Source organism: Pollachius pollachius, assembly GCF_949987615.1.
Source record: "Pollachius pollachius genome assembly, chromosome: 18".
In the NCBI taxonomy this organism is placed as follows: domain Eukaryota; kingdom Metazoa; phylum Chordata; class Actinopteri; order Gadiformes; family Gadidae; genus Pollachius; species Pollachius pollachius.
In genome coordinates this window covers 3,001,698-3,015,882 of record NC_136951.1, presented here as the reverse complement: position 1 = coordinate 3,015,882, position 14,185 = coordinate 3,001,698, and the positions used below count along the sequence as shown (strand labels likewise).

The 14,185-nt window shown below is 44.5% G+C and overlaps 2 protein-coding genes across 2 annotated transcripts; one reads left to right on the top strand and one right to left on the bottom strand.

Annotated features, from left to right (window-relative positions):
• Window positions 1-3,330: 3,330 nt before the first annotated feature.
• Window positions 3,331-4,941, bottom strand: b3galt9 (beta-1,3-galactosyltransferase 9; the record flags this gene model as incomplete). The annotated part of the gene is made up of 2 exons (XM_079755888.1): window positions 3,331-4,449; window positions 4,936-4,941. The coding sequence occupies 2 exons, from the start codon at window positions 4,939-4,941 to the stop codon at window positions 3,331-3,333; spliced, it is 1,125 nt and encodes a 374-aa protein (XP_079612014.1).
• A 2,345-nt stretch (window positions 4,942-7,286) lies between these two features.
• On the top strand, window positions 7,287-13,362 carry psmd5 (proteasome 26S subunit, non-ATPase 5; the record flags this gene model as incomplete). The annotated part of the gene is made up of 10 exons (XM_079755508.1): window positions 7,287-7,459; window positions 7,616-7,760; window positions 7,847-7,960; window positions 8,056-8,184; window positions 8,307-8,416; window positions 8,599-8,741; window positions 9,439-9,630; window positions 9,839-9,948; window positions 12,076-12,216; window positions 12,928-13,362. The coding sequence occupies 10 exons, from the start codon at window positions 7,287-7,289 to the stop codon at window positions 13,183-13,185; spliced, it is 1,515 nt and encodes a 504-aa protein (XP_079611634.1). The 3' UTR covers window positions 13,186-13,362.
• Between the last annotated feature and the right edge of the window lie 823 nt (window positions 13,363-14,185).

Below are 14,185 nucleotides of genomic sequence, written 5' to 3'. Positions count from 1 at the left end.
TAGATGACATTAACTTATTTGTGCTAATACGTGCCTTGAGTTGCCAGTTGCACTTCTGATGGTGGGCGATTATTTAGTGATTAAAGGCAACAGCCCAGGAAGGAGCTAGCTCTCTTTGAACTTTGCAGGCATGTGCTCTATGTAGAACTGTTCCCTATTTGCTTGTTTTTCCATGTGCAACCTGCCTCTGTTTTGGCCCTCCTTCCTCCATGGGAAGGGTGGAAGGGGGGCCCTTTACACAGCTCACGTAGATCACCTTGTCTAGTGACACTCGGTTAACTGAGGGTACCCTGCTCTCACGTAGATCGCTTGTCTAGAGACACTCGGATAATTGGGGTACCCTTCTCTCATGTAGGTCACCTTGTCTAGAGACTCTAGATAAGCGTTGATTGCTACCCATGTATGTTTTGTTTCACTGTTGCTAGCTAGGCTAGTCAGGGTTTTGGTTATTTTCCTCATGAGTAGCTCAGCTCTTTAAAAGTAGTTTAAAGTTGCTTTCCTTTGGCTCCATCATGTCCCTTTACCATTCCCTTTGTGTTTCCACTCAATAAACATTACTTTATTTACTTTTCCGTTGTGTCCCTTCAATGTTTTCAACCTATGGTTGAAATGTTAGTTCCCTTGCACATTTAGACCATTTAAAGGATCCTAACATGTGCAAAGTGTACATAAGATACACTAAGGTGTTTGATTCACTTTGGTGTTAGAATTGAAGCCCTGTTTTTCCAACAGCATCAGGCAAACCTTGAGTTACTGCACATCACAGCGACTGGCTGTGTGCAGATGTCTTCATTGCCATGCGATCGAATTAGACAAAGTAGAGGGGAGTGACACCGCAGGGCAGAACCCATCGCAACATGCAGCCCTTTAATAAACCTGTGATCTGATACGCTTCTTGAGGAGAAAAGGCCTCCACCCAGAAGCAACCATCCCTATACAGCGGACCTTTGAAAAGGCACCCCTCAATAAGGGCTACGGGAGGGGAACCTGTCTTTTAGGTACAAAGAGTGTGAGACAGAAAAGTGCAAAGACAAAAAAGAGCCCATAATACCGAAGGAGCCATCAACACGAATGTTGGTACCAATCATAAGAAACACCGGCCATTAGCTTCCTCCAGGCGCCGGGAGAAGATGCGAGGTGAGAGGGAGAGCAGTGCGGAGCGCAGTGTTTCATGTGCAGCCCTATTCCACCCTCACATCTAAATAGGTATAATTTAACTGGAGGAACGGCGGATGGTGACGCGATGGGCCCACGTTCAGCGCTCCCTTCTTCATGTTTTCATGGGCGACAGGTTGGGATAATGATAGATCTGAGCCTCACTGAACGCATGCATGTGGTTGGCTATCGGCCTCATCGCGTGCGTGTGTATGTTCCTTCACTTCTATGTGGCACCTGAGTATCGTAAAAATGCTTTTCTGGGAATCGTTTAATAGGTTGGCGCTTATGAACAAAACTAACCATTTGTTTCCATCAAATATCCATGTCATGATTCAGAGAATCAACTTATAAAACTAGAATAGTAAAAAAAGAAAAATACCCCACGGTCTTACTTCTGAAGATCTAAAACTAGCTTGCCATGGTAACCAGAACCTCAAGGCATGGATTATAGGAGTTTGTAAAAACAGAGAGGTCACAGTCACAGACATGACCAGAAAGAGAGACGGCTTAACGCTGAGCTAACTGACACATGCGTATGGGGAAGGGCCTGCAGAACCACATTACACACACTCTGAGCTGCTGTTAGATCACTCAGCCAGGGGGTGCAGTGGACGTCATCAGACCTGAACAAACTACAAGTATGTATTAAAGTGTACTTCCCTCTGAAATCAATAAAAATGCCATGACAAGCTGGCTTTAATCAGCTTAATTCAGCTCCATTGATTTCCACTGAAGATCTCTGGTTGATGGAACACTGGACGCCTCTAGTCAGAGCAAACAGAGCAAACAGTCTGAATACATCGGTTGGTCTCTGTTTTTTTGATGGGCTTGTCGCTACAGAGATGCATCTCTCTGAGTGGAAGCATTCATTAGACCTTTGCGCCACCCACATGAAGTTTACACACACACACGTGTGTGTGTGTGTGTGTGTGTGTGTGTGTGTGTGTGTGTGTGTGTGTGTGTGCGCGCGCGCACGTGCGTGTTTGTGTGTCTGTACAAACAGGTGTGGGTGTGTGTGGTTTACAGGGTTTCCCTCTTCTGTCTGTGTCTGTTTCCACTTTCTCTTGGAAAATCACATCTTGACCATTAGAGGATTATGTATTTGCCCTGACTGTAGACAGATTTCTAACCCACCTCACAGTACTGCAAGATTGAGTGTGGACAGAAATGTGGCAAAGGTGCATGTAGGGTTGGCACAGGGTAAAATCTGCTTTCTCAGGTATTCTGGGAGCCGAGACACAGCTGAGGCTTGAAATAGTTTTGAACCAAAATGAAGGGATTCAAATATGCACATCATATTATTAGTCTATTAGTATTATTATTAGTCCTTTGTGCTAAAAATGTCCAAGTTGAACAAGCATCCAGTGTTGATGGATGCAGTCTTGATGGTTATTATTGAACGTACAGAATCAGTTGTGCTTGCATTTTTTAGCCACTAGATGTCTTCCTCGGGTAAGTAAATGAGTGCTTTGATTTGTGACTCCCAGTCAATTGAGGAGAATTGAATAGAAGTGAATATTTTTATTGCAATTTGCATAGTTGCATTAGCAATTTACGAAACTCAAAATGGGTTTTATTTTATCCCACACACACACACACACACACACACACACACACACACACACACACACACACACACACACACACACACACACACACACACACAGCTACACAAACACACACGCACTCACACACACACACATTCATAGCAACAGCTTTTCAATTATAAACACTGCATCAGCACAATTAAAAAGTACTTAGACTGCAAACTATGAAGACACATTATTAACACACTATATTTAATATATCCACTAAAATGTAGGTACTATCTTCCTTGCCAAACACACATAAACCCCTCCCCCCTGGAAAAAAGACACACACCCATCCGACCAATGCCACCCCCCCCCGCCTCCACACACACACACACACACACACACACACACACACACACACACACACGCACACACACCCACAAACACATAAACACACACACAAGGTCACGCACACAAACAAGCACCACACACACACACACACAAACACATAAACACACACACAAGGTCACGCACACAAACAAGCCACACACACACACACACACACACACACACACACACACACACACAGACAAACACACACACACACACACACACACACACACACACAAACACACCACACCTATTGCCCAGCGGCGGGCCCCAGGTCCGTGTTTCCCTGGGAACTGAAGAAGGACAGCTTGTCCAGGTAGGTGAGCACCTTGCACGCCACCAGGCCGTAGTAGGTCTTCATGAGGTTGCAGCCGGCGTCGGCGGGCCCCAGGTCGGCCCACACCGCCGCCAGCTCCTCGCCGCCCATCCCCGCCGAGCTGAACTGGTAGCGGTAGCAGCACTGGTTGTAGCGGATATGCTTGTCCCCAGAGAACCGGGCGCTGTGTGAGGGAACCACGCCGGCCTTCCGGGCGCACAGACCCACGAACACGTCCGCGGGTACCGGCGCGCGGATCGTCTCGGACGCCACGTAGGCCTTGCGCACCACGTCCTGGGACAGGACGTACGCCGCCCCGGCGCAGTAGTCGGGCAGGTACCTGTCCGGGTAGAGGGAGGCGGAAAGGAAGCCGGGCTGCGCCGGGTCCCGATTGGGGGCCTCCATCTGGATCACCCGGCCCAGGTAGAGGTCCTCGGGGTGCCGGTGCAGCCCCAGCAGATAGCCCCCGAGGGCCGGCAGGTTGACAAACACAGAGTCCCTGGTGAGCAGCACGAAGCGGGCCCCGGGGCAGAAGGCGACCACCCAGCGCAGGGCCAGCACCGTCTCCTCCTTGAGCCCGTGAGGAGAGGAGTCAGCCACCGCGTTACCCTGCACCAGGTCGCCGTGCCGCTCCGACTCCCTCACCACGGCATCCTGCGCCACGGCCATCTGGGTGGAGCCCACGAAGAAGAGAGTCCGCAGGGGGAAGCCTTGGACCCGGGTCTGATTGGCCCAGGAGCGGCGCACCGCGTCCCGCTGGCTGCTGTTGGCCGGCGAGCTGAAGACCAGCGCCAGGAGGAAGAGGTCAGCGTTGAGGCAGGCGCCGGGGTTGGGGATAGGGTAGGCTTGGGAGACGTCGTCCCGGGCGGGGTCCATGTCCAGTTTCCGGGCCCTCTCCCTCACGTCGAGGACCAGGGCGTCGGTGTACACCCCGGGGGTGGGCTGCAGCAGGTACTCCTCCACCAGGTCGGCCCCGAACAGGAGGGCGTGGAACAGGAGCACGTTGAAGAGCAGGAAGCACCACTGGTGGCCACGCAACCGGCACAGAGAGATCTGGGAGAGCCAGCAGTGAGAGAGAGAGAGAGAGAGAGAGAGAGAGAGAGAGAGAGAGAGAGAGAGAGAGAGAGAGAGAGAGAGAGAGAGAGAGAGATAGCAAAACCAAGGGAATGACCTTTGCTGCTTTAAAAGGGTTGAATATCAGATTAAGATCTGATAAATTAGTTTTTCTACTAATTCAATAGTTAGAAATTAGTAATAATTGTATCGAACAAAGGAAGTGCAGAGCTTATTAAGTGAGGTTTTCCTTATTAGTTGACCCCAATAAGCTATATATTGTTAACTTATACAGGATCGTTCATTTCCTATACTTACAAATGTTTAATCTTGTGGAGTTCAATTCGAAAATAGGTTAGATAATGCTGTGTTTTACCTCTTACATCTACAAGTAAAGACAAACCACAAAATAACAAATGTCAAACATCAATGCAAATTCCGCACTATCAATGATGTCATCATCTAGAATCTACACAAACATACTACCTGCATGGTCGGGACCCAAAGAAGTAAACCATTTAATGACCAAAGGTACTTTGCCTGTGTCCGCTCTGCAGCAGCCCCATAAAACAGCGAGGTCTGGCTCCCTGAGCAGGTAACTCTAGCAGCAAGTAACAATACACCTCAGGCCGGGGGCTCTTCTGCTCATCAACATCTACATACTTAATGCCCTCATGCATTCAATTTTTTAGACTTTGTGGTTTCCTGATTTTGATTTCCTCTAATTTGTTTTCCTGGCATGTTATTTTATTAGTGTGTCGGTCATTTAGCACAAGTCTCTGCTGCAGCTGGCCTTAAAACAACATACCAGCAGTTGATTGAAACATGTTTCCTACTACAAGTGTGTATCAATTAGGGAGAATAGAGTGAGGGTCTGTCCAGTGGACTGACCAACGCGCTCTATAAACTGTTCCAAATGCAAGACACTTATATGTTGCTCTGAGGGAGTGGCCTATGGCTGATGGTAGTACCAGCTGTAACAGCTATAAACTGTTCCAATGTGCTCTGACCTTCAAAAACTAAAACAAATGTACATTTGTTCTAAGACTGATATAAAAATTTGTGGGTTTTTCCAGTTTTCTGTCTACTGGGATTCAGAGTAATGTGTGGACATACTTCACAATGTTTACAGAATACAACTGTTTTTCTAACCAGAGGCCAGGCTTCGATCAACTATATACACGAGGAGTAACGTATGTATGAAAGGTGTTGATCCTCATGAACCAGATTGGTCCTGATTCAATGATCAAAGTGCGCACCAATGGTATGCTCGGCAAGTTGACCTGTCACAGAGACTCAGGGGGCAGGCAAGTCAAAAATGTATAGAACTGTGTTAGAACTGTGTTTGGCATGCCAAGCCATTATACTGTCCAAACTCTGGTACACTGAATAGGTGTGCTGGGGCTCGGAGGCAAACCTCGGTACAGAGACAGTGGACCTGGGGGGCGGGGACAAGGGGAAATGTAATCCATCACCCAACAAGTAGCACAGAAAACAGAAAACAGGGTGTCAAATTACCCCCTCTTACAAATTCACATTCACTTGAGGAATGTTTTATTAATTGAACACTGAATGAACCAAATCTAATATTGATGATGTTGTTGATAATGTTGAATGAAATGGTTAAATCGGTTATCTAATGGAATGTGAATAAGGCAATTAACAATTGAAGTCTTGATTATATATTCAAAAAATATAAGTAGCACTGCATATCAACATACTTTGGGATGTTCAGTGTTTAACCTCACTAATGTGAGCGTCCGTTAACTATTGGTATGGTAAGGGTATGTTTTACCTGATGAGTGGGTGAGCTTCCCTCCACCCAGGACACCTACAAGGCCCACTGTGTCAGAAAGGCCCTTCTAATCATTGGGGACCCCAGCCACCCCAACCAGAAACTGTTTGAGCTACATCCGTTAGGGAGGCGGCACCGAAGCCTAAGGGCCAAAACCCAGAGGATGAAAAACAGTTTTTCCCCCCAAGCAGTCAGGCTCTTGGAGAAACACACTACCCCCAAACCATCCACACGCACACCACAACAACAGACTGGTATTTAAACACATACTTGTCTATTGCATTTTCCCAGCATTTATTTATTGCACAATAACACTACCTGTGGCTGCTACCACTACCACTTGAACACCCTACACTTAACACTTTATTACACCTCATTACTTATTATTATTATTGATGTTGCTACTTATTTTATATTTAACTTAGTTTTTCTTATGGTTTCTTATCTTTATGTATTCTATCTTGTACTGTTGCTGCTATGTGTTGAGGAACTAAGCCTCTTGTGTACTGTACAATAAGATGTAATAAAATATTCTGATTCTGATTCTATCTCACTAATGTGAGCGTCAGTTAACTATTGGCAAGGGTTGGGCGTGCGTTGATCCAGGTTACAATCAGGAAGAGGATTTATTTGATAGAGCGCATACACAGTTGTAGTGCAGTATCGTGTAGAGCTGCATCTTCTCCAGTGTCAACAAAACTCAACATTGTTTGTGAATTGTTCAAGACAAAAGTATAAAGACATCAAGAAAATTCCAAGGGATTTATTCTACCAAAATAACAACTTTCCTTAGCTGTCACACAGGCACATTCAGTTCGTGAGATGTTGTGACCCAAAATAATATAATATAATCTGACATAATTTAATAAAATACAATCTGATATGATATATAATGTTATATAGTATAGTTGATCAACTACTGCTACATAGATCAGTATGTAGAAGTATTTCTACATATATTAGCAAATCTCGCGATACTTAAGTCACGTGGTCTTTGTGTGAACCTGACGATTGGCTGTCGCTTTCCACAACATGATCCGTCATGGCGGCGTCCATAGACAGCTTGTTGGCGGAAATCTCCGATATTGAAGATCCAATTGAAGAACTAAAACATCTGAAAACAGCGATTCTATCCATCCCAATAAGCGCACTGCGTGACTCGGTCACAGGACATCGTTTCGACGTGATCTTCTCCCTTCTGAGCACAACTGAAAGGTTGGTTTTGTCCATACTGTGGAGCCTGATCAGTCTGCTGAGTCAGTCTACATCCCTACTGTTGACAACGAAGATACAGTAATCCATGTCCTCATTAGCTTATGTGTATGCATACATTCGTATTATACTGCGATTGAATGTCATTGGTTTATCCAGGGAACAGATTGAGTTATGTGTCGACATTCTGGAGCGCCTCTTGGTGGCCCTCAGCCCGGTGTCCCTGGCCCAGGACTTCAGAGATGCTCTACAGGGGGGGTTAACTCATCACGCCGAGGGGGTGAAGATACTGGCCTTAACGCAGGTACTATCCACTTAATCTATGTGGTGTTTCAATACAGCATTGGCCCTGTCATGCGTTTTATTGTTTATACTTACCCTCTACATCAGATCGGTAGGATAGTGGCCCATCCAGAGGCTGTCACGGAAATCCTTAACAACGATGACATCCTTCAAGAGGTCATCCACTGCATTGGTGGGGATCACATAGCCGTGGCCAAACAGGTGACCTTATTCAATTATCCACACCTCCTAGAAGCACTTTTAGACATGGTCCAGAAGCACAGGGTTGATCTTTACTCATTTTGCTTTTCTTGTAGGCCATTTCGTCCCTGTCCAAACTTAGCCACTCCAAGGCAGGCCTGGACAAGCTGTTCCGCAGCAGTCTGCTCAAAGACATGAAGGATGTGATGAAGATAAGCGACATTGTCCGATACAGAGTTTATGAGGTAAAATTATTCCAATTTCATAAACGTCAAAATCAGATCTTCAGTCTGGCATGGATAGGTGCTTGAAATGACCTTGAGTGCACTAACAATAAGTTTGTTGTTTTTATGGATCGCTTCCCAAGCTGGTGGTGGACATAGCGTCTGTGTCTGACATCTCCCTGGGCTATTGCGCCAGTAGCAGCTTCATCTCCCAGCTGCTGGCTGAGCTGATGGGAGAGGATGTTCTGATCAGGTAGTCACAGCTAGACGACTGACACAAACGCGGACACGCACTCACACACAATGTGATGTCTAAGAACACTGGAAACAGTTGGCTGTTTATGTAAGAGCCTTTATTCTTCCTGAAGTAACAGTCGTAACCCTTCCACTGCTGATTCCTTCACTGTCTTCTTCCGTGATGTTTGCTGCCTCCAGGGCAACAGCCATCGAGATGGTGACAGGTCTGGCCCAGAGCCAGCATGGACGCCAGCACCTGGCCCAGCAGGGGGTGATGGACAAGATCTCCAACATGATCAAAGGAGCCAACACAGACCCATTCGCCTCCCTGTACCTCCCTGGTGAGTCCCAGACGGTAGGGCTGAGCGATTGATCGAATTTTTATCGCGATTTCGATTTTAGCGTCAAACGATCACAAAACTAATATCGAGTTTTCAATTTTCTTTTTTGTTTCTTTTTTTATTAAATGTTATATAGAAAGTGCAGAATAGCTGGATACATATCTGTACATTATTTTAGATTTGAACATCTTCTATTCGACCATTTTGTGTATTTTTTAAGGTGAAATTTCATAGTGTTTTTTGGGAGAGACATGCTGAAAAAATACATCATGCTTTCAAAGTGAAAAATAAAAGTTTGAATAATCGTGATTTCAATATTAACCAAAATTATCGTGATTATGATTTTTTTTTCCATATTCAAGCAGCCCTACCAGACGGTGAAGTAATTAAAGAAGTTGAAGTTTATTGCCATTATTTAGTTATAACTGTTGTTATCACAGCCAATGCAAGGCGCTTTAGCAAAGCGTGTGGGGAGAAACTGCAGGAAGGATGTGCTAAATAAGTACCTCTTCCCTGATTTCCTTGACTTCCGGGGCCAAGTGTAACATTGATTAGTGGTGCAACCTCGCGCCTTGCGTTGAAAATATTTAGCAAAATATGTTAACTTTTTATGTGCTTCTAAAAACCGCTTGAAACGAGAGGTGAGGGTACATGCAACGTGCCTCTGAGTGAAGGCCCTGGAATGCCTCTTCTGTAGGGCTGGTGAAGTTCTTCGGGAACCTGGCGATCACAGACAGCCCCCAGCAGGTGTGTGAGACGTACCCGGCCTTCCAGAACAAGGTGTTTGAGATGGCCCTGGACCCTGACCCAGTCATGATCGGGGTGGCTCTGGACACGCTGGGCCTACTGGGCTCAACCGTGGAGGGCAAACAGGTCCTACAGAAGACCGGTGAGTGTGGGAGTTCCATTTATTCAGGTGCAGCAGATGTTCACTGAAGGGATCAGAAATTAGAATGAATTTCTGATTCTTACATCTAGTCCCTTTTTTAAGAGCAAGTGCTGATTAAATTCCTTTTAATTATTGAATGGCAGCTTGGGCGCTTCTGTCATGAATACACAATGAAGTATTTGAAGTATCCGTTTCTTGTATGTTACAGGAGAACAGTTCAAGGCAGTGTTGGTTAGAATGAGCCAGCTGGCCCATCTTGGAGCCACGGAGATGAGGGTGCGCAGCCTGGATGCCATCGCTCAGCTGCTCAATCTAGAGGTGGGCCTCCTCTTCTTTTACATGTTGTCCTTTAACACATGGTTGTATCAAAAGAACCCCACAAGTTATTCTGACAACAACCAAAGAACATAAGGCAAACTATCAAATTTGGAGGAACAACAACAGTAACGTTTTTTTTTGCATATTTAGATGAAAATTTTGATTTATGTTAGTGTGGTTGCAAAACCAGCCACGATATTAACATGTTTCTTGTTATTTATATTTTTTGCCAACTGCCAATTTTTTTTGCAATTCAGTGCAGTGCGCTATTTTTGAGATTTAAAATAATTTATATACTTTTTATTTATAGATCTTAATATTATTTAACATGGGAAGTAATTGGGAAAAAAAGCAAAAATCCAAAGCTGAACACCAAGGGGTTGTTACACACATATTTAAACTGGAAGTAAGGAGGTCTCCTTATTTCTCAAAAGTAATATTTTGGCCTTATTGGACATACTGAATCTTTTTGCCTCAAGGACCCATAAGGTCCATCTGGATAGATTTAGCTGTGCCTTGAGATTTTTTTATAACTTCGAAAGGAACCTGGAAAAATGACCTGTAAACCCAAATTACCCTAGCTTTGATATACATGCTCCTTGATCATGGCCGACTTTCTGTTTTTTTTTATTATTATTATTATTATTATTATTATTATTATTATTATTATTATTATTATTATTATTATATATTTTATTTTACTCATCTTTACAAAATGGATAGATCAAGAGCAGTATATTTCACTCAAGAGGAACAGATAGTCATAATGAACTCCTATGAGGAGTTCAAGAATCAGATAACAGCTATGGGAAACACAGTTGCACATAATAAGGCTAGGGAGGCGTGCTGGCAAAAATGTGCAGATCGTGTAAATTTGTAAGTGAAAGGATTCTCTATTGTTTAAAAAAATAACTAAGCCAAATGAGAATTGTTCCCCATTAATCCCAATAGAGTGATGATGATTTCAAAATGCAAAAGCGACGTTATGCTTTATTCTTTAATTTAGGGATTTAAATACATCCTATGTAAGAAATGTATGGCATATGTTTTCAACTGCTGAGATGCAGCGGCGGTGGCGTAGGGGATTAGTAGACCCTAACGCCCGCGACTGGGGTTCAAATCTTGCCTGTCCATCATCATGCCTTTTACCCCCATCTAGATGTGGTGCCCGCACGGCCTTGAGAACATGGGTTCAAGTTCTTAATAAGCACAAAAATATAATTCCATAACCTTTAGTGAATAATTATATTCCATATGACAATATGGAGTATGAGAATTGGGGCCATATGAGAATTGGGACCTTTTTAAGCTACACATAAATGCACATCACTTGGGGGACGAACCCTGCACGCAGAAATTCAAGACTGGCGTGCTACCTCCAGTCTACCACTCTCGCAAGGAGGCGGAGGTTTTCTTTTCCTGAAAGTGTACAAAATCCTTCCTTGGTAGTTTGAGTGGGCAAAAAGCTAAGAAACACCACAAACACATTTAGCAATGTATTGAGCGCTGCTACAGCCTTGCGAATAGCTCGGCACACCGTATTTTTTCGGTGTGCAGTCAGCACAGCTTCTTTGTTTAGCATTGCCTACATAAGGTCCAGCAAGGACGATAAAATAGCGAATACCCTCTGATGAAACCTGTATATCTCATAAAGAATATTCTCAGGCAATGGCAAGGGATTGGATCTGTTCCGAAAGACCCTCAGTCCCCGGAGAGACCCCAGTACGATACGTACTCTGAGGTCCACGGGAACACCCACAAATGGTGACACCATCGTCAAGGAGGGGCTTGGAAGCTGCCCTATGGTTTAATTAGCCGATCCAACCCAAAAGTCTTAGTTGATAACCTCCTCCCGACCAGGTTTGGTTGGCAGCATAATAATGTCACCATGGTGATACAGCGACGCTAAAAGAGGCGACTTTCGTGACACAACTAACCTAGGCTTTGAGCGCAACATACCTCGCTAACCCACTAATCAAGGTTTGTAGTATACCCTACGGGAGATTGCAATGCATGGCAAAAACAACAGAGTGCACAATTCAGTCTCAATAAAAAGTATCATGTGTCGTTGTTGTGATGTTGTGCCGCTTGAAGAGGCCTCTGAAATAAAGTGCGTTGGGTCTGCAGGTAGAACACCAAACCGAGGATCTCTTGGCTCTGACAGAGTCCTGGTTCCTGCTGCTGGCGGACAAGCCCATGGACATGATCACCAACATCTGCACCCAGCCCTTCCCTGAGCTGCACTGCAGCGGCCTGCATGTCTTCACAGTGAGTCCCACAACTCAACAACACACTTACGGCGCGTTTTCACCGGCGGGTGCGCTTCGGCCCAGCACGCCTTGGCCCAGTAGTGAAGGTGTGGCTTCACCCAGCTCAGTTACGGCTCGTGTTTCCACCGCCGACAGCATTGTGACCTCATAGCAGCCCGACACAGTGTAGCCTACTAATAAATCCAAGGAAAAAGAAGAAAGCGACACACTAAACAAACAGCAACAATGTAGGACGTCAAAGTAGGACGGCAAACTTTTGGACGACATTTACTTCAAGAAAAAAATCTTTCACCGTTGTCCAGAAATATCTAAAATATTTATACTTTACCTTGAAGGCATAATATGCAACATTATCATATAAAAATATCTATAAATGACAAGACCTATGTTAAACATCCAAATTGTGTCCAACGATGTTGTAACCCAGAGAAATTTGACAGTGAACATATACAGCATAAATAATAATATGTTGGGCAATATATTTGATAGTTCTGCACTTCAACAACTCTTTGGATGCATGTCCCTCAAGAAAATGGAAGAAACTATTGGCCAATTGCCCTACAGCTCGACACTGCATATAGCCATACAGTGTCAAGGAGGTTTGGCAATAGACTTTCAACCAAGTTTTACATGCAGTGCATTCCCTGTTTTCCCCTCAAATACAAATATGTATGTTTGAACCAGTCTGTGTGTGTTCTTAAACTCCCAGGCCATCGCACCTCAACCCTGGGGTCAGAGGCTGATGATCGGCACGCCCAGCTTCATGGAGTTCATCGTGGACCGCTCCACAGGGAAGACCAAGGAAGCCAAGGATGCCAAGTTTGCACTGGTGGGGGCTCTGGTGAGCACGTCCACAGCCGCCACCATCCTCGGGAGCCGGAACTACCTGCAGCTGAGGACCTACCTGAGAGAGGGGGCGTACTATGTGGCAACGGTGGCTGCCGTCAGCACGGATGGAGCCGAATAATTTTGTTTTTGTATTTTTTCTTTTTTATTGAAATAAAAATGAGTGTAGGGGTTACAATGTATGCTTGATAAATGATTGAATTCTAATTTCTTATCGAGCTGAATGAGTTGGCATGTTCATGGTTGGATATGCCAGTTATGATGGAGCCCATTCAAAATAAACAATTCATTGAATACATTTAGATTGCGTGTTTAAGTGCAAATTATTCACTTTTCAATTTTTTTTCTTTTAATTTAGATTAATGCAAGTTCCAAACTATGACACAAACTCTTTAAAGTCATTACAAGAGGTGTTGTTTACATGCTGTTACAATTTGATATTTTACGATATATTCTAAACCTACCGTTAAAATTGAATTGTATATGCCAACCAACATTTTTTAATCCTTAAATGACATTTGGAGAATGCATTATTCTGTTAATTCATACAAATTGCTTCCTTGGCCTGGGTTCATTGAAGACGTTTTTCTGTTTTGGATTACTTGTTTAGTTTATTACTTGGTTAGGGCAGCATTACCCTTTCCAAGTTCATGTGTACATTATGATTGAAGTGGCCTTCATTATCCACTAGGGGGCGCTAGGTCTCTATCATCAATTATTAGACATTTATGTCCTGGGTTTTCTCGGGAGAAGGCTGTTATAACTGTACGTCCATTACTCATAGTCATTTGCATGTTATCTAAATAAGTAAATGTACCTGTGAATGGATTTCAGACCTCGAGGCTTCTCCAAGGGCATTATTGGATAATTGATCATAAGCGATGAATTCATGGAGGTATCTATTTGTGACTCACCGCAGCTGCGATTCATAAAAAAACTCCCAAACAGTCCCTGGTTGATGTGTGACAGAAATATCCAGGACGACAGTGGGTGTGAAGGCACAGAGGTAGTCTGCCTGGTACCTGTCTTGGAGAGGGACTTTCAGGACCGCTGGAGCGCACACCTGGTCCGATGACCCGGGAAGTGAAGTCTACAGACAGAGACCTGACATCCATCCCCTC